Source organism: Labrus mixtus, chromosome 10, assembly GCF_963584025.1.
Source record: "Labrus mixtus chromosome 10, fLabMix1.1, whole genome shotgun sequence".
Lineage (NCBI taxonomy): Eukaryota > Metazoa > Chordata > Actinopteri > Labriformes > Labridae > Labrus > Labrus mixtus.
Genome location: NC_083621.1, coordinates 25,940,016 through 25,960,136, shown reverse-complemented (window position 1 = coordinate 25,960,136; position 20,121 = coordinate 25,940,016). Strand labels below are relative to the sequence as shown.

The 20,121-nt window shown below is 40.5% G+C and overlaps 2 protein-coding genes across 2 annotated transcripts; one reads left to right on the top strand and one right to left on the bottom strand.

Annotated features, from left to right (window-relative positions):
• Positions 1–12,815: 12,815 nt before the first annotated feature.
• On the bottom strand, positions 12,816–14,469 carry her11 (hairy-related 11). The gene is made up of 4 exons (XM_061049147.1): positions 14,416–14,469; positions 13,944–14,039; positions 13,746–13,839; positions 12,816–13,620 (listed from the first exon to the last, which is right to left on the bottom strand). The coding sequence occupies exons 1-4, from the start codon at positions 14,467–14,469 to the stop codon at positions 12,950–12,952; spliced, it is 915 nt and encodes a 304-aa protein (XP_060905130.1). The 3' UTR covers positions 12,816–12,949.
• Positions 14,470–17,684: 3,215 nt separating this feature from the next.
• Positions 17,685–19,089, top strand: her5 (hairy-related 5). The gene is made up of 3 exons (XM_061047473.1): positions 17,685–17,872; positions 17,970–18,065; positions 18,201–19,089. The coding sequence occupies exons 1-3, from the start codon at positions 17,825–17,827 to the stop codon at positions 18,678–18,680; spliced, it is 624 nt and encodes a 207-aa protein (XP_060903456.1). The 5' UTR covers positions 17,685–17,824; the 3' UTR covers positions 18,681–19,089.
• The last annotated feature ends 1,032 nt before the right edge of the window (positions 19,090–20,121 follow it).

Sequence of the window (20,121 nt, the reverse complement as noted above, 5' to 3'; positions counted from 1 at the left end):
TCAAATATACACTGGACTTGTTACCGACGGAAAAGAGAAGATATGATTGACTTCTCAATGTGAGCTCACGGCTGTGGCCTGCTCTGAATGTGACCTCTGGGAGTGTTAGCAGGGCAAAATGTTGTGGGGAACTTCAAAAACGGCAGAGCTCAGATCCTCCTCCACAGTAATAACCTTGAGTGCTTCTGGAAGAAGGAAATCCCCTGGCCAGGAAAGACACATCACTCCACTACAGAGGCAGCCAGCTGGGAGGTTGAACAAAGCCGATTCACTGACTCCACCTTGAAGTAACAACATACGAGACTACTGGGCAGTCAAAGTCAGGGCTACAGTCACACAGGCCATGTCAACTCAGAATACATCAGACATGAAAAGACACCACAGCTGATTGTATCCGGCTTCAATGTATTGTCAGTTATGATGTTTATGTCAGAGTTAGAGAGTTTTACTTGTATGTCTTAGTCTTTATAGAAGTCATTGGAAAAACTTATTTATAGAGAAAGAAGTCTCAAATATACACAAGAGCATTACAGTTAGAGAACACAAACATGTTTGTCCTTAACAATGCAGATAAATAGGAAAACAGCAATGGAAAGATTAAGGGAGAAAAATCAGGGGGAAAACAGAAATTGAATCCACACAAACAGACATGGCGGACAGACAGACAGGGACACAATACTGCCCTGCATTAAGGGTAAAGGGACAACAGGACCTTTCAAAGTTGTCATAGTGTAAAAGCACTTTGAGTGTTCAAAAGACAAGAAAAGTTCCATTGAAGTCCAGTTTATGTACCATAAAGAAGCTCAAGAACGAGGAGAGCACATGACTGTCCCTGATTGAGACTTAAGACATTAAAAACTCTGTAACAGATTCTGTGGATTCTTACAGGATCACATCTATCCAAATCCATCCCAGAATTTTACGATTCATGATTTCTCTTATCGCAGATTTCGAGGGTTAATCAGCCGCGCCTCAAACAGACCTTTATTTTGCCAGAGCCTGCATTTCCCCCAAGTATCAAAGGCAACATGAAACACACGCTGAGAGGCTGCAGCCGGTGATAAGCTCTGATAGTTATACAAGACTGAGAAGAAGTTTAACCTTCAAGGGAAACTTTTGGACGCAGTCTTGAAGTACGCTCATTCCCAAAGTAGGAATATTATGAATAAAAAAAACATCCATAGCAAACAATTCATGCCTCATCCATTGCTGTGATCGAGGAGAAATCAAGGGATCGGCATAGTGTGTGTGAATTATCCTCTGGGAAACCTGAATATCCACGCTGAATAGATCAACCACAACATATTTGGGGAATACAAAGATTATCAGTCATTGAGGATTTGATGACACTTTGGTCTTCTTCTTCTTCTCCTCCTTCTGCTCATAAGGCATGCATACCTCTCCACGACTCAGTAACTAATCATCATACAGATCTGGCCGACAATAGAAGAGCTGCTCACACACAGGAAATATCATCTTCAAGTTTGTCTAGAGTTTCACCTGCGCTTCCCAAGTTCATTTCCCATGCCTCAACCAAGAAGATGTCCGTATTGTTTGCTTCAGTAGGCAGAAATCACTTCAAAGACCTGAGACCTGGTGCAGAACAGGAAGTCCTCTAAATGTACCGCTGTTTGTGTGGAGAACCATTAATACTCCCACAGTGTTGTTTACTCTAATGGGCTGGTCAAGCTCTCTTTATTCTGCATGTTTGTCTCCCTTCTTTATTGCATTTAGACTTATCAGAGGTGATCAGAAACCTGCTGCTAACAAGGCAGGTCAGCCTGTCTGTTTCATGAAACAGGAAACATTTGTTGGAAACATCGCAGTAGCTTTATTTTGAAAATAAATAAATTAAAGGAAGTATAGTTTTCAGAAGTAAACTTGAACCAAATATCTGTCTTCCAGCCTTGGTCATGGCTCATGTGATCAAAGAGACGGGACATAAAACCAGCTCGCTGGCAAGTTTGGAGAAATTAATTGAAGTCACCTCTCTGAGAAATGAGCCAGGACAAGCTGCAGCCCCTCAGCTTAGATATTGACACCCTCCTACTCGGGAGGATCAAAGTGCTTTTCTGTGCACATTAGCAAAATACAGGGGACTCATTTCAAGTGCTCAAAGTGCCACACAGATTCTTAGCCACACATTCCCCCTGTCAGAGGCAAACAAAGACAGTTTTCTGGTGGGAGAATGGCATGCTGTTTCCTCAACATGCCTCACCTGTGGTGACCAATCACAATAGCAGTTACAGTCCCGAGCCCTGAAGGAAGAAAGGTGAGGGTTTATGTTGTCACTGGTGGATGTTTTACAATCAGGTGTAATACATCTCACAGTTAATGTTTATTTTCAGAGGGACTGCTTCATTCCTTTCGGTCTGAGCGGGATGCAGTGTATAATCCAAACAACAGTGATGGCAGCGTGTCTGAATGTCTGCAGAGTGACAGACATTACACATTCATTCAGCCTCCGCTGTGTCAATAAGCAACCTGCCACTCTGAGACCAGGAAGTCTTACTTTGATTTAAGGGACCAAATGCAAATCATTGTGTAAAGAACAAGTAGTGCTAAATACTAGAGTTCTTCTGTTGTCCTTATTTGAGCGCTAGTTTTTCTTGATTGTGACATTTGTAAGAAAATTGGTGAAAGAGGCAAAGATTGTGAAGGTGAGGAATCCACACATGAACATAAAAATGTTTATGCACCGAATTTACGAGGACAATTTCACTCTAATATATTTGACAGAAGTTGCAGTACCTTTGTATAGAAGTCCCAATTTTAAGTTCTGAAAACCTTTTTGAAGTGTTTAATCATTTTAAGATGACAGCTTCCTAACTTGCCTTCGAAAGCAGCGACGTGGAAGAATTGTCTCGTCTCTGCACATTTGAGGCTTTGTCCTGCTGTGGTGTTGTACTGTAGGACAAAAAAAGAAGAGAAGAAAAAGCTGATGACAGGGTACTTTCATGTTACTTATCGTGACACCATATCACAGCGATCTAGATGCACCAGACAAAGTACCATCAGGTCCCGTAGCTTTGAGCAGAATCTCATCTGTTTCATCCTATCTGGCTGCCTTTAGTCCTGGGGGGGGGGGGGGGGGGGGGGGGGATGGGAGGGTTGGTGGTCCCTGCGTTTAGACCACAGTGAAAAAGAGAGGGAGACAGAATGACAGATAAGTCTGGCCTTATTCAAGAGGAGGCATCTGTGTTTTCAGAAGAACCTACAAATATGGAGCTGCATGAAAAGAGAAGAGACAAAAGCTCTGATAAACTACACACACATCATCTCACGCAACACTTTGCAGGTGGAGATAGTGTGCTCGTCTCTTTAATGTCCCCGAGGCTTCAAAGAGGGACAATATGAGGATGCATCAGGATTCAGGAGGGCAGTGAAATAGCACTAAACTCTTCACATTGCTGCTAATAATGTTTACTAGCACAGTAGAGGGTAGAGATATTTGGCAGTGAAGGTATATAATTTCCTCTTTTACTATATCTCTTGTTCAGTGCTTGTTCCTGCACAGAGCTGCAGTGGAAAACCCCATCTTCCACACACAGAGAACACTTTGCTCTCCTGCAGCAGTGATCCAGGTGTCAGGTTGTGACGCTATAATAAAATAGTAATTATTCCATGGTAGTACTGTATGAGTAAGCACAATAAATAACCTGAAGGCTTGATTTGCATGTTTGTTAGGACTCTGTTCTAGGATCACGTCAATTTTCTGATCATAGATTTGCCCGCGGTGGTAAATCGGCAACAATTTGTCATCTTTCATCCCATTCTTAAGCTAAACTTGAATCACAGTAAGACGTTGAATAAAGCGACAGCATGCCTAATTTTAGACCTTTTGTAAGTGTGCTTTACATTGTTCAAAATCTCAGACGCTGCAGTCTGCAGCAGCGGTGGTGGAATTTTTACATGACAGAGATAAGGAAAGACTGCTCTATTTGTCAGTGCAAGGGGCCCCTTAAGGGCCAGGAGAATCTGATGTCCACACACACTCTTTCCTGCACTCTGACATTTTCTCAGCAGTATGAGGTTACATACGAGGAAAAAGACATCTACATCATTAAGCCCCCTTTCCTCTGAACAAAACGGCCTCTCACTCCTGTGTCTGGTGACATCGGGACAAAAAGTCAAAGTTCCCAAAAGATTGCCCGAAAAACAAAGTATTCTCCAAATGGAAATGGACAGGAGCTCTAGTATTTTTAGATGACCTATGTATCAGTTGCTATTTTTATCGACAGCCTGGGTTTGGTACGCTGACCTGTGACCTAGAAGGTTCTGACTGAGTTTTAGAAAGGGCCAAAGAGCATTCAATGTACTGAAGTACATCCCCTGGATTACAAGCGGCCCAGGGTGAGAGTTTGCAACCCGCAGTAGCTGCAGGCTAGCAGGGTCACAGCCCACCCAAGGGGGAGGGAAGACAGGGTCACAAAGGCTGAGGAGGATGTATGTTCCCAGACACAAAGTGGACAGCTCCAGAGCCCAAACACAAAAACACAGGAAAGCACTGGCAGACAGACAGAAGGACGTGATGCTTGATACTCCAGGTTCTAAGAATGGACTCCACTGGATTAAAAGAAAGTTCAAAAGATAAATGCCATTGATGTGGCAAGCAATAGATGCCCAATTTTAAGTTTAATGCTGACAAATAATTGCACATTAAATCTCTGAACAATGCAGGAATGATTACAATTTGGATAGCCCAAGAAAGCAAAGGAGAATACATTCATGCATACCTGAGTACAGCTGGGTCCCTTGGAGGATCTCAGAAAAGACTCCCATTGTTCATCATCTCCAGCAAATGACTTTGTAAAATTAAGAGACAAAAGGCAAACCACTGGACCAATGTGATGGCATCCCAAGAGGAGAGCACTGATGCATGAGTTACAAAAAAAACCTGATGTCAAATATAATAGTTCTGTCCTGAAAAGTAAGCTAGCGATGTCTGATTTGATATCCTCCTGTTTGGCTCAAGTTACGTCCAGTCTGCTTTACAATCAAGCTATTTAAAATGTTTTGATGTCTTTGTCCACCAAAATCAAGTTAAATTACCTCTAGTTCCATTTTTTGTTTGCTTTGTTTGAAATACAATTTTTCACTTGAGGCTCCCGAAATTTTGTTTAGAATCTTGAACATTTTGGGGGAGAACCTTTTTCTCTTTCTTTCTGAGGTTCACATTCTGAAAATGGAGCAAAGTTAAATCTGCACAATGCATCTAAAACGGCCACTTGGGGACTTGGGTAATCAGCTGTTATGTCTGCATCTCTGCAGCTCACTTATAAAAAAGTAATATCTAGCATTTTCAATTTATAATAAAAGAAAGACAAAGTGTAAAATACACATTTCAGTTGTTCTGTTTGGTTTAAGGGGCTTCTGTGAGCAGCTAGCAGTGAACGGTGACCTCCTGAAAATGTTGGTCGTTTGACAGACTAAACAAGTGAGTGATATTTTAAAAGGTTTTGATAGGCCAATTCTGTTGTTGTCACTTCCTGTTGTAGGTCTGTGTGCTTATAACCTTGTGGATGATGTTTTTTCCCCTTGCCACTGTAACTTTGCTATTTTTTATTTTTTACATTTATTAATCCCTGAGGGAAAATCTGGTGATTGGGGGTTCGATGCCTTGCTCAAGGGCACCACGGCAGTACTCATAAAGTGACATTGTCTATCCAGCTATCAGACCAACTTCCATATTTTGGTTTCCAACCCAAGTCCCTACAGCCCCCAAATGTTGCTTAGTGCTCAAGATGGATTCATGTTGGTTCTCTGTAGAAAAGACAACGAGTAAGGCCTTTTACCTGCTCTCTGTAAAGTGTCTTGAGAGCAAATATGTTATGAATTGAAGCTATACAAATAAGGTTGATTGATTGATTGGTTGGTTGGTTGGTTGGTTGCAAGTTTCATATATCGTACAGACATGTCGGTGGTATCATATTTTTATTGGAATAAGTGTGTTCACCCTAATGCGAGGAGGGTAAAAGATTCAACCCTGAAAACAGCTCTGTGATCATGTATTAAGGCACAGCGGGAGGTTTTTTGAAGTATATGCTTCATCAGCATGTTGCCATGCCTACAATGACAACAACCACATCCTGGTGTTTAGCGGTCAGAATGTTTACAATGTCCGGCATCTTATCAAGAATGTCAGCATGTTGGGTTTCACTCCAATTAATTCAAAATGGAGCCGAGGCAGATGTGCAGAAGTACCTATCTATTGTCTTTAGTACGCACTGAATTACACTTTGATCTATATGGGCAAGACAAAGGGTCAGGGGTCACCAAAATAAGCAATTTGTGAGGGTGTTTTAGTTTGGAACTAAATTGCACACTGAACAAGCTACATCGCCTCAATGCCATCCACAGTGACATCGTTCCAGCATCCAGAAAGGACATTTTAATAGTTTGATATCCTTTGCATTTGTTTACATGATATGCTCACTGGGACCACTCATGCTCAAACAGACCCAAAACATGACTTCCTCGGTCACTAAAGATACAATCTGTCTTCATGCTGCTCTGGTCTGCTGTCCTGAGTTGTTGGCCCTGTGGTGAGATGTCTGCAGTGGCCCTTCGCCTGGCTTTTCTTTGACTCTTTGCTGCTGGCCTGGAAGCATGTCCAGCTGTCCCATCATTCTGTCAGCGCCGCTGTCTCCCTCAGCCCCAGATTAAAAACGCCAAAGGGGCCGCCAGGAAAAGTGGCTAGCCCCGTCTCTCAGGACTTATGTCAAAAATGTTTCAGTCCTCAGGTAATTTGCTACAGTCTGGGATCCTTTCACTATTACTTCAAAGGGCCTTGGAAAAGAGGGAAAGAAAGAGAAATGAAAGGCAGGAAAAAATGATATTTAGTTGTGGGTAGTGACAGATCTACATTCTTGAGTATTCACATGCGATCTGAGTGCGGTGTCCTCCTAATGCTGGCTGAGTCCGCAGCAGTCCTCAAATCTGACTGAAAAAGACACACTGTGTCGATGGACTGTCTTCCAAAATAGAGCTAAGATAAACACATTTACTAAACCCAAAATCATTTACAGTCACCCCTATTCAAAAAGACAGCGTAAAAGTAACATCTCTTTTATAGTTTCATGTTTAAATAAATCACTCATGAACAGTTTATCATCTAGTTATTAACACTTACCCCACGAGTTTGAAATTCAATTCAGATTCAAACTACTTCATTAATCCCTCTTGGTTTGGAGCAGCTAGTACATAGAAAACATGAATAAAGACACAGGGAGGTACAGACAATAGATCATAAAAAAAAGAGCTCAAAGGACCTTGAAGGAGTTACCAATTTATTTATTTTTTTAAAGATTTATTTTTGGGCATTTTCTTCCTTTATTATAGAGACAGGACAGTGGATTGAGTCGGAAATCAGAGACAGAGGGAGAGAGGGAGAGGGAGAGGGAGACAGAGAGAGAGAGAGACAGACAGAGAGAGAGAGAGAGTGAGAGTGAGTGGAGAATGACATGCGGGAAAGGAGCCACTGGCTAGACCCGAACCCGGGCCGCCCGACTGGAGGACCACAGCCTCCACACATGGGTCACGCGCACCAACCACTGCTCCCCCAGCGCCCCAGGAGATACCAATTTTAAACAAGCTGATAAGTTTGAAAATAAATAAGGGATGCTGTTGTATGCTCTTGTATAAGGTAAAGCTCCAAATTAAACACTTTTCTTGGAAATAAACGAGCCCAAGGCCCCAAGTCCTGACCTGTAAGTGTTTGAATCAGCCTTGTGTTTGTTCACTTATAAACATGTTGGAGAGAAAATGTAGTCGTACGCTCCGGGTAAGATTATCTTTTTCTATTGGACTCCAACACAAACTAGAGCTGTGGAATGAGGAAGAAAGATCAGAAATATAAACTGAATCTAACAGGAAGACCTCTCTTTATTTTTAGTCATTTAGATGTCCTGAATTGAGGTGCATAAAGGTACTGAATCAGTGTAAATCAGATGTGTTCATTAGTGAATAAAAATGTCTACATCTAAAGAGCGCCTGTATATTTACTGTTATTTGGATCTCTCAGAGACAGCCACCTGTCCTGTGGAGCGACGTGCCAGCACAGCACAGTTCACACCTTTTCTGTTTGTGTACATGCTTTAAAGCTGTCTCCACTTAAGCCTCAGCGTTTGATTCTCTGAAAAGCACAAACATGTTGGTATGCAGAGATCCTCAGCAGGCCGGGACGTCTCCACAACACAACGCCTGGAGTTTTCTCCAAATCAGGAATGCATGGGAGCATTCATGGCAAACAAAAACAGTGATTAAAGAGTGTAACAGGATCAGCTCTAATCAGCATGTTCTGAGAAAACGCCAAGCAGGTTTCAACTATTGTCTGGTCACTCCAAAAGGTGATCTCTCTCCCTATTAATTATGTGCCGTGCCGCAGCAGTCGTCCTCTCCAGCGTGAGGGACCTTCTCTGCTTTCACATGTCTGTGCTGAATGATCAAAACATTGCTGACAGACAGTGTGGAGAATCAAGCTCACAGTGATGCGTCTGCCCTCTTATTTCTCTGACAAAGAACAATGACCACCTCATGGCACTCACACGGAGAGGGCTTCAGCAGGCGATGTGGAGCAATGAGGAGAAAAAATAAGTATTATCCAGAGACATGTTCTATCGTGTGACTAAGTCGGTTTAGTCAAGTCCTTCAGTGCCTACCTGCTGAAAATGTTCAGAGGTTGTATTAAAGATTTGATCATTAGATAAAGAGTGGAGGAGCTTTAAGAGATAGAAGGAAAAAAGAGTGATGAAAAGGCATTTTAGGATTATCGTTAATGGAATAGTTCAATGACATTGTCTTAATTGACCGCCCTTTTTTGTTAGCTATATTTTGAGAGACCAGGTGGGATGGAGCTCACCTACTTTGAATTACCTGTGTCAATGCTGCCCTCTGCTGCTCAGAAGTTGAACTGACACTGCCAAAGAATTCCATTTCCAATATTGTGAACTTCTTCTGAACATTTTACTACAACAGCCTCACAGACTGGTTTGTATCTTTAGGTTGTCAGATGGTGTCCCTCAGTAAAGGTAAACTAAGTTAGAAAATAAAAATGGTTCTCCTAATGCAGAATGGTTCAATTCCAGTATAGTGCAGGATACACAGGGTTATAATAATGGATGTTTTAGTGTAGACATTAATTTCATTTTCAAGCATGCAAAGGTCACATTCATTTAAATAACTTACTGATGAGTATTTTTTTAAATCCCTCGTTGGATCAATATAGTGATATTGTAAAATATAATTTATGTTTATAAGTTATATTTCATATTATTAAGTTGAATCTGAAAAGCAATTTCAACGTCAAAAAAATCACACACATGTAGAATATGTTGTCTAAATGTTGAGTCGTATTTGTCATACAATATGTCGTAGAGTACAATATACAATGATTCCTTCTGAAATGTGACACCGTATACATAAAAGTACAATAAAAGCGTCCAACCTTCACAACAGGGTCTTAAGTCTCTAACTAGACTCTATTCCTCTGTCGCCCCCTGGTGGTGGAACAAACTACCTAGCTCCATTCAATCTGCAGAGTCCCTTTGCACCTTTAAGAAAAAACTAAAGTCCCAGTTTTTTCATGAACACTTAATGAAATTGATGATGAGGATGATGATGGTTTTGTTAGATAATGACAACAAGGATATTTAGGATGGTTTTGATGCTGATTAGAAACTCTCAAGAACAGCTGACGATGTTGTTTTTTTGTCTCTGGGTAATGCCTGTCAGCACCTGTGTGTCTGATCGTTTGTACTTACTGACGTTGTTTCCTCCGTTCTAGATCCTTACTTGTGTTGTACTTACTCTCTGATGTACATAATAATAATAATAATAATGATAATGATAATAATAATAATAACAATACATTTAATTTGTAACGGACTTTACATTTTTGCAAAAAAAATCTCAAAGTGCTACAGAAAAAAAAACATGGCTTTGGATAAGTGTCTGCTGAGTGAATTGTAGTACAATTGTAGAAATACACAAAGAAATACAAAACATGTCTCTTTGTAGAATTGTTGTATTTCATAACATAATGCATCATTAATAATGTAACAGATTACGATGGACAGATTTATTAAGTTACATTAAAGACAATGCATAAAATAAACTGCAAGTTTGTGACTGAAAAATAAATCATGCAAGTTTTGAGTTAAATTGCAAATGAACCAAAGCAACAATCTAAATGTAAAAGTATAAATATCATACTGAGTACTTCCCTGATGCTAATGCTAATTAATTGCTGAATAGTGTTTATTTCAGCAGCTCCATGGAAACTGAGTGTGACTGATGTTCCCTGCAGCTGCTTGGAGAAGGAAACTGTAAATCACAATGACGCTCTTTTGTTAAGGTTGTTGGTCCACTTTCTCAATGTCATGAGAGCTAGATCCCCATTCACTGGTCTCCTATTTACGTAAAACAAACACTGGTTAATGAGTTGGACTAATAAGTGCTCATACATCAGGAGGTTGATCATAAGACTAATTACAGGCTAATCGTTCAGTCCTCTTACCACCACTTAGTGAGACGGTTACTGTTTGGAAGAAAGCAGAATAACAACTTTTTTAAACCTCTGCAGTGTGTTTCGTGTCCCAAATAAACCTGAAGACAACATTAAAATGGTGATCATAGTGTGAATGGTAAATAGACTTGAGCTTGTATGGCCCTTTTTTGTCTTCTGACTACTCAAAGTGCTTTTACACCACAGGTCACACCTACACATTCACACACTGATGGTAGAGGCTGCTAATGTAAAGTGACCATCAGAAGAAACAAATCCCATCCACACACATTCATACGCTGCAGAAGAAGCAGAGGGAGCAACTTGAGGTTAGGTGTCTTGCTCAAGGTCACATCAGACATGTGGCTGCAGGAGCTGGGGATCCAACCCCCTGGGGATCAAACCCCCATCCTTCCAGTTGAGAGACGACTGACTCAACCAATTGAGCCTCAGCCGCCCTGCATCTGGTTAACAAGGTAAAAGTGTATCAATCACTAATAAGATCTGATACAGCACGGTTACAAATCATTTGTATATCATGTCTACAGCAACCAGGGCCGGCCCGTGGCATAGGCAATATAGGCAAATGCGATGAATGAGGCAGAAAAGTTGAAGATAAGAAGAAGAAATAGAAGGGAAAATGCGTTTAAATATCACTAAATATTATTTATTTAATATAATTTTCATGGTTTTAATTAGCAATGTTATGAAAGAAGCCATGAAAACACAACTAGGCTACTTCACATGTTTAAAAAGGCTCTATTTTCTTGTCTCCTGCTTGACCCGGCGCATCACAACACAGCTGCTCACAGTTTTAAGCTCTTTCCTTTAAAGTATTTTATGTCTAAGAGCCTCACTGAATAGATAGTTGTGCATGCTGTAAGGAAAACATTTGGGCTCACCTAAAAAACTATGCTGTATGAGGTTTCTGTACTGCTCTGAAGAGAAAATAATATTTTGTGTTCACACTATATTATAAAATGCAGATTGTTTCATGCTCCTCTTCTCTCTCCAGATGCAATCAGAAACATTTAAATCCTTCCCCTGCTGTCCCTGGGCCGCCTGTGACCACTTCTGCTCCCTAAACTGTATGGTATTGTTTGCTCTGTTACACTAGTTATTTGTATTTATTTACAAGAAATATAAGTGTTATTATTCAAGTTTTTGTTAGAAGTATTTTTTATTTTAAATAAAGAAATTATGTTAAATATAAAGATGTATGCCAGTTTTCTTTAAGTGTATGAATATTGTGATTAATGGTCAAACTGGCTGCAATTTAAGGGGCAACCGCTGAAATCTTGCCTGGGCACCAAAATGTTTAGGGCCGGCTCTGACAGCAACACACATCTCATGGTCTGTGTGGGAATAGACAACCAGCACTTCTTTCAAATTGAGGTTATGAATACAGAAGATAAATTCTGGTTAGTTCAGCAACAGACTTGTACTCATGTTTAATTGTTTTTATCACAGCCAGTGGCGATTCTAGAGTCTAAAATCATTTAGGGCGCCCTCCAACCAGCATTTATCACCATTATGTCTGCCAGTGTTTCAATACTTACTCCTCTTCCTCTTTTTTCCACCGTTTCTTTTTTCTCTCCTAAAGACGTGTAATTCCTCTTCATTTTTCTTTTTTACTTTCATTGACAAACTTTGGTTTTCACTGCAACAATGCAATGCTTAGCAGGGCAAAGAGTGAGTGCTGTTAGATGGGGGTCCCTTAGAAGAGAGGCTTCCTTCTGTCAATGCAAAATTTGCACATTTTTGAGCCACTGCTTTGGTTTAAGTTTGTGAGCCCTCAGGCGCCCCCTACTGGTCTGGGGCCCCAAGCAGTTGCCTGCCATGCCTGTTGACAAGAAGCGCCTCTGATCACAGCTAAATGTGTCTTATTGTATCTTGCTGTACCCACTTTACTCTCTATTTTTCCTTTTTAACTGTTTTAACCCTTTATTTACACAAAAGCTCTTCTAAGGACGAGTGTCTATGATACTTCAATTCAAATTCAAAAAACTTTATTTGTCCCCGGGAGGCAATTCAAAGGCACACAGAGCAGTAAATTAACAACAGTGCAGGTAGACGAAACATTTTAAACCTAAAATATAAAGTGTCAATTTAAATACTACTTAAAGCTTAACTTAAAATACAAAATATATAAAGAGTAGATATAAGTGGACAGTTCATTAGATTGCTGTTTTCAGTTTTTCTGTGTTCATTGTATCTGTCCCTTTCAAACAAAACATAAAATAAAAATGTTAAAAATGAGACTTATGAGACTTATTAAGTTCATATTCAAATTTTATTTACAAGAGAAATACAAAATATAGACATTTTTAGATTATATATACACTATACATTCCTGTCATGGCGAGTTTTCTTCCTCTTCACTGCCAATGATTGCAGTTATTCACAACTCAGTGTCTCTGCTCTTTAAAAGGTCTCTGGTCCACCTCAACAGAACCAAGGTCTCCACATGGCTGAGGGAGAGTCAGGCGGTGACCCCTCCCTCGCTGCTGGGTGTGTGGGGGGTCTGAGTGTGGTGAGATGGGGGCAGTGGACAACAGGTGGGCCAGGGTGAGAGACTGTGGGCGAGAAACTAAAGAAGGAGGTGTTGGAGGACAGAGGTGACAGGCTGGAGGGGAAGGAGAAGTGAGAGGAAAATGACGGGAAAGGAGGAGAGGTGGCGTATGTGGAGAACGACGGAGAGAGCCAGGGAGAGGGAGGAGGGGACAGATAGTCGTGGCACGGTGTGGAGCACGAGTGGGGCTGAAACGGAGAGTGAGATGGAAACAGCAGCTTGGTGGAATCTTCTCTCCTCTCAGATGTGCAAATTGAATCCATAGATGTTTCCTCCGACCCTTTGGTCATGTCTGTCACGTCGTGGCTGAGGTCTGCCTCCGTCCTGCTTGTCTGTTGGTTCTCTCTGTGAAGCTTCAGGCCCTCAATTAGGCTCGTCCTCTGTGTCGATGTTATTTTGTGCATGTAGCTGCTCAGCTGGGCCACACACTGCTGAAAACCTGCGCTCTCTATGTTACAGAGCAAAGGAGCTCTGGACTCTGAGTGATGAGGGTCTGCCACAGGAGTGAGAGTCTTCATTTGACCGTCACTAAAGTTTGAGACAACTGCAAAGACAACAGAAGAACACAGCAGTGCAGGATTAAAACATTGAGTTTATTATAGCAGAAACTGATTTAAATGTTTTTATCGTTCATATTAAAGGGCTTATTGAGTGTTTTGTTGGTCTAACCGTTGCTCAGATTCCTCCCTTCTGTCCACTTTTGAAGATACTCCACAGCCAAGTCAAGAATCTCTGCTTTCTCAATTTTAGGGTTCTGCAGACGCTGTGGGTGATAACAGTAAGAGGACAAAGCATTTCATCATTAGGGGGGGGTTTGATTCACTTAAATATTTCAAGTTGCAGTGACTTTTTTTTGACATGACTTACTGCATCCGAAGTACGATTCAGCAGCAGACTCCTCAGTTTAGCCAGACTTTGGTTTATTCGATCTCTTCTTTTCTTTTCCACAACTGGTTTCAGAGCCTGGAAAGGGATTCAGAGCATCATGTGAGGAGGGTGAGATGTGGTCACTTATCAAGTTACCCTGGCTGACCAATGCGCCTGACTCCTTTTATATCAATGTATGCATACATGTTTTTTTCCCACCAGAAACTATGTACAAGTAATTCCTTAATGTTTATTAATTAATTAGTTAAATAATTCAAATCAACTCATTGGTCATCGTGATTACATTTGACAATTACAATGTTAACTCAAACAGAATCATTTGTTTGGGACTTATTTAAAGACGACGAATAACAGATTTATTTGCATGATCAAAGCAATAGATTAATTATAAATTGATGCAGAATTATTCACTTAAGCTAAGCGCGTAAATAAGTCAATTAAAAGTTCTTACCCTTTTTCTACTTCTGCCACCCTCCAGAGTTGGGTCCTGTTGTTTCCTGGTCATGTTGCTCTTTTGGTTCAGATGTCCTCAGTGAAAGCTGCAGTAGTTTAAACAGCCGGCTGGTGTCTGTGAGCGATTATAAGGAACCTCAAGCTGCATCTGATTGGCTGACAGGTGTGAGTGACGACACTTCGCGGATACTTTGCTCAACTCACCCACTTATTGGATGAAAAACGAAACTGTGAAGAAATGTCACAGATGCGACAAGTCTCTTAAAAAAAGTAGTTTTTAACATGTAGGCTAAAAATCCAATAATCTATAGGCTAACATATAAAGTAATGATGATTTCATAGAACAGAATAGAAAACCTTTATTGTCATTATACAATAAGCACAATGACATTAGAAATGCTTCACCTTGAAGTGTAAAGACATTCAGGCATACACAGCTACAAATAACTTAATTCAAGTAAGAGAGACAATTTATATTTAGGAAACATTGACAGCAGATAATGTTGGCCCAGAAAAATATGCCACAAGTAAAGATTATAAATATTGCATAGGCTGAAATGTAAATATTGCAGGTAAGTAAGGGTGGGAAAATACTATTTGTAAAAGAGGTTAAAGAGAAAATATGTGTGCTCAGGTAAAGTAATCATCAGATATGTTGACGTTTTATAATGTAACATCTAGTCCTATATCTCTAATGACAGGTTCAGCCAAATAGAATTCAATCTCTGGGAAGGTCATGAGCCTGGATCTCCTTAATGTTTATTGATTTCGTTATAGGCTTCAAACTACTCCCACTTAATGCACCCCAAAACGTGAGACTATGGGAACCTTTTTTTTTTCTCGTGGGAACCGAAACGAAGTGAGAAAGTGAGCAGCTTGGAGGACTCTTTTACGATGTGTGAGACATCGACACTTTGCATCATGCCTCAGTGAAAGAGGGCCAAATGAGAACTGAGTTGGTCCTAAAGTAGAATCTTAACTGCAGACAGACTCTTTAGTTCATGAATAGTTAAGCACATGAAATAAAATAAAACATGTAGACAGACAAACCTATATGATTAAAAAATGAAGGCAGGCTAATAAATCTATAGAGGCTTTAATGAGCGTAAGGGAGCATGCATGTCATGTTTGTCTTTCGGTGTGATGAAGTGTGAGGATGATTTTTACACCTGTGTGCAAAGTGTGCGCTGCCTCGGGTCAGCCTGATGCCTCGTGTTTGGACTTCACACCAGATCCTTTTAAAATATCAAACAGCTGTTGACTCCTCTGCTCCGTTTGATTTGAACTCTCTCGTCCGTGTTGCCGACATACCCGACGGCTCACGATATTGGAAGGACACGGTCCGTTTCTCTGCCATCAAAGGACACATTTACTCTAATTAGTTTCCATCACAGGCTCAGACGAGCACATTATAGAACTTATTTATGGGGCGGGTCCACGTGGCTTAAACCCAGGAGAGAGAGAGAGAGAGAAGCTGCCCTGTGTGGGGAAGAAAAGTCTGTGTGCAGTACAAGCTGCAAGATATGTTCATGGTTGTCACAAATTAAGATAAACTACACTTAATGTTTCTCAGTAATAGTTATTGTCTTGTAGGTTATTATAGTCGTTATATTTGTAGCCTATATATTTGAATAATCATTTTTAAATCATAAATTTTCTGCAGCCTACTGCTTTGGAAACATGGATTGCTGGTCTGTCATGCCAATAAAGCTGATTTGAATTGAATTGATTTAAATTGAATTAAATTGAGAGAGAGAGAGAGAGAGAGAGAGAGAGAGAGAGATGTGATAAACTACACATTCAATTATGTTCACCAAAACAAAATCAAAGCAGGCTAGATAATATTTAGCCTTTAAATTAGCTTTAATAAAACAGGCCTGTGTGTTTTTAACAAATTTGAAAGTTTTTGCTTAAAAAAAAATCCACTTCTTTAAGTGAGTTTCCATAGTTACCAAGAGATATCTCTGGGCCTCCACTAATCGCCCTCTCTTTGATTGAAAACGGAAGTATCAGTGCCTCTGAAAAGCCACTTAATCTGCGGGATCCCCGTGATCCGATCATCCCAGTGTTATCTCAACACTTGAGCCTATAATGAGGATCAGGGTGACCGTAAATGCAGTGCGAAGAAAGCTACATACGAAAAGACCAGTCAGCTCCAAGCTGGAAAAAATGTATAGGACATCTATAGGCTATAAAAAATATAACATTGAGACATTACAATGCTGAGTCTGCACAGAACTTTAGTCCAGTTAAGAAGCCCTCTAAGCACCACACCCCCTCTGAACACAGGTCTGTAACAACACACAGGTTGAGGTGTGAATGGAGCAATTTGGCTCTACAACACATCAAGCGTGGTCCTTTATGAGGGTGTGGTGTGTGTGTTTGTGTGTGTGTGCGTGTGTGTGTGTGTGTGTGTGTGTGTGGGGGGGGGGGGGGGGGGGGGGGGGTTCTAAAATCAATAAGCAAAAATGTTTCCCACGAGCCTAGGCGTTATCATAATATTTACAGTCTATGGTACATAGTGAGAACATTGTTGAGGTAGAAAAGAAATTGTCCTGTGAAATGTGGCTTTAGAGAGATATAGAATATAAAGTCAATTTGTTTATGGGTTTTTTATTAGTAGCCTATAGGCCTACCTGCTTTAGGAGTATGGATGGAATTTAGCTTTTGTGCTAATTCCGCCATATTTACATGGTTGCTTGCTGATATGTTGATTAATGTGCACTAATATAATGTACCTGTACCTGCATTGTTTATCACTTTTCTTAACTATTACATATTTATGGTTTTAGTAATTCACTTGTATGGAATTTAATGATCATTTAACTGACATGTTTTACCGACGAATGAATGTATATTGTTATTTTGCTACTGCATCAGAGCTCTGTGAAGTCCAAGACAAATTCCCACTGGGACAATAAAGTTAATCTTATAATAAATAAATAGGCCAGTGATAACACCTTTCCCTGCATGCTTTGCTCTTTTAAATTTTCTGCACCAGCAAAGTCATCAAAATACAATCATAGAATAAATCTGAGTCTCTTAAACTTCAAGACATTTTAGTTTCACTTGTATTAAACATTAAATAGTCCGATATTATTTTGTACCAGGAAAATATGAAGGCTATTATTAGTGTAGACCTAACTTTTAATGACGTAAAAATTAATCATGACTGACCCTATGACATTAACCTCACTCAGTTTTGCTTGAAAAAGAAAACAGGACTGAAACAAATCCAAATGTGTTTTTCTGTGTCAAGGCCGCGTGCTGCTGAATGAATGAGAGGCGTGACCCCCGTGTGGGCGTGGCTACCTGCATGAACATCAACAAAATGCAATGAGGACGCCGACGTGCCATTTTGGATTTTGTGTTTACATCGAGGAAAGACACGAGAGCAAGCTTAGAGCATGAAGGCTTTATCTTCACCAGAGCATCACCAAAGGAATATGAGAAGGGTAAGCTGCTGCACACTATGTCACCAATAACTTCAGGTAGAGTCATGGAAAATGTTACTTCGGGGCAATTTAGTAATATTTTATTTTCAATCCCCAGGTGTCTAAACCGGTGATGGAGAAACGCAGACGTGAGCGAATCAACCAAAGTCTGGAGACTCTGAGACTGTTGATGCTGGAGAGCACAAACGATGAGGTATGTCACTGTGCGCATGTTTATGACTCACACAAACATACATAGCCTATAAATAGGCCTCTGCTAGTTATATATATATATATATGTTTCTCTTGCGTAGTCTTTAATATGTCTTATTATTATTTTTCTTTTTAGAAGCTCAATAATCCAAAGGTGGAGAAGGCAGAGATCCTGGAGAGTGTGGTACAATTCCTAAAGACGGACAAGGACGTGAAGAGGGGTCACCGCGCCATAAATAAAGTCCTGTCCAGAGATCAGAGACCGACCACTGCCCGCCGACAGAACTACAGTAACGGCATGAGGTCCTGTCTGCTGAGGGTCAGCCACTTCATAACCAGCAAGAGGGACTCGGGAGAAACCGACAAGGGTGCAGTTCCAGCGTCTTTTGCGCATCCCGAGCCCCGGACCCATCACCCATCTTCTGGACAAATCCACTGTGCTTTATCGCCCACTCCCGATCCTGCTGCTCTGTCTCCCCTCCATCACCGGGCCACCGGCTTTTCTCATCCAAACCAGACCCCCATGACTGGTCTCCACTGTGACACCAAGCTGCTTTCCCCCACGGCAGCCTCCACGCACAGCCCTGATCCTGTGTGGAGGCCCTGGCCTCAGTGACAGACACTTTGACATAGATTTTATATGAAGTTTGTGTAGCAGATGCTGATCGACTTTGTAAATATGTGTTTATGTTGTACAGTTTGAGATCTTTTGTACAGTAAAGATATTTTACCGACAGATTTCATTCGAATCTGGGATACGTGACTTATTTTTGCGCCACGCACGCGTCACTTTTTTTTACCATTTTTTTTAGATGTAAATATGTTTTATATTTTTTACTGCGACATGTCTGCAGATGAATGATATTTTTTGAACACATTTGGTGTTGCGTAATGCCTGCGTAAAATCGAAATATTTGCTTTTACATGAAATCTATTTTTGCTATTTCTACTTGTTTGTGATAGGAATTAAGAGATCAATTGGAATCAATTCTACTCTTCTGCTTCTCCTTTGTCCTCACTTACAATAAAATCCCGATTTCCTGATATTCCAGATCATTCGAGTGGCCTATTTGTTGCGTGAATGGCATGTGTTCGAGCGGACTTTGGAGGTATGGAGTGGGACATCCAAAGCACAGTTAACACATACTTCATCCAGGCTGGACAGCAGTTATGAAAGATTCGTCTTTTGACATGCTGATATCAGGGAGCCTGGTGCTTCTGTGATCTAAAGAGCAGGTTTTCAATGTACAAAAGTCAGCTTGAGTGGTCGTTCGCACACTTACTAGTCTCAGACCGCTTTGGGTGGGGTATGCAATGTGCCAAGTTTCACAGATGTTCACACAACAATATGCAAACCAGCCAGTACAGGTCATAAATCATCTCAATGTATCTACCCATCAAATTTGTCCACCAGTTTGGCACACAGTTGTTCTCAATTGCAATGGATCGTGTGCATGCTATTGTATAGAGATCTCCATGCCTTCATACAAAGGGTTTGTTCTTGCAATAGTTCGTACATCCTCATGTGCAGAGTTGGTCTATGAAGAAGTTTAGAGAGATCAACAAGCCTTCTTCAAGTGTCTATCCTATTTAATTCTTGTTACATTATACATTACTTACATTGTGTTTTTTGATTATAAATGAAGATGTATAAATAAATAGAACACATAAGCCTATGAAAAAAAAATAAGTGTGTTAATGGCCACCTAATTCTGCTTTTTAGCATTTCAAATAGGCCTAAGGGCCAATGGCTACCTCTCAATACACCTCCCCCTGAAGCTCTCAGAGGGGGTTAAACAACCTGTCCCATAGAAATTCTCTTTGACTATTTGAAGGAATAAAGTAGCTTATATATAACTCGACATATTGTGCTGGCAATTAAAAAAATAAAGACATATGGGAGGATGCATATAACTGGAATATTACGTTAGTTGATAAGACTGAAACGTTGAATCATATTTTAGTGAAGTGTTTTTATTCCATAGTGCACTAATTCAAGCCATACTCTTTTGTTTTGTTTTTAATTCTAATTCGTTACATTGGTTTGGTTAGTTTTG

Excerpts from the sequence above, each read along its gene's own strand:
- her5 (XM_061047473.1), top strand. The coding sequence starts at position 17,825 with ATGAAGGCTTTATCTTCACCAGAGCATCACCAAAGGAATATGAGAAGG. Across the intron at positions 17,873-17,969 it reads ACCAAAGGAATATGAGAAGG|GTGTCTAAACCGGTGATGGA; the intron begins GTAAGCTGCTGC and ends TTCAATCCCCAG. Across the intron at positions 18,066-18,200 it reads TGGAGAGCACAAACGATGAG|AAGCTCAATAATCCAAAGGT; the intron begins GTATGTCACTGT and ends TTTTCTTTTTAG.
- her11 (XM_061049147.1), bottom strand. The coding sequence starts at position 14,469 with ATGACCAGGAAACAACAGGACCCAACTCTGGAGGGTGGCAGAAGTAGA. Across the intron at positions 13,840-13,943 it reads TGAATCGTACTTCGGATGCA|CGTCTGCAGAACCCTAAAAT; the intron begins GTAAGTCATGTC and ends TATCACCCACAG. Across the intron at positions 13,621-13,745 it reads AGGGAGGAATCTGAGCAACG|TTGTCTCAAACTTTAGTGAC; the intron begins GTTAGACCAACA and ends TTGTCTTTGCAG.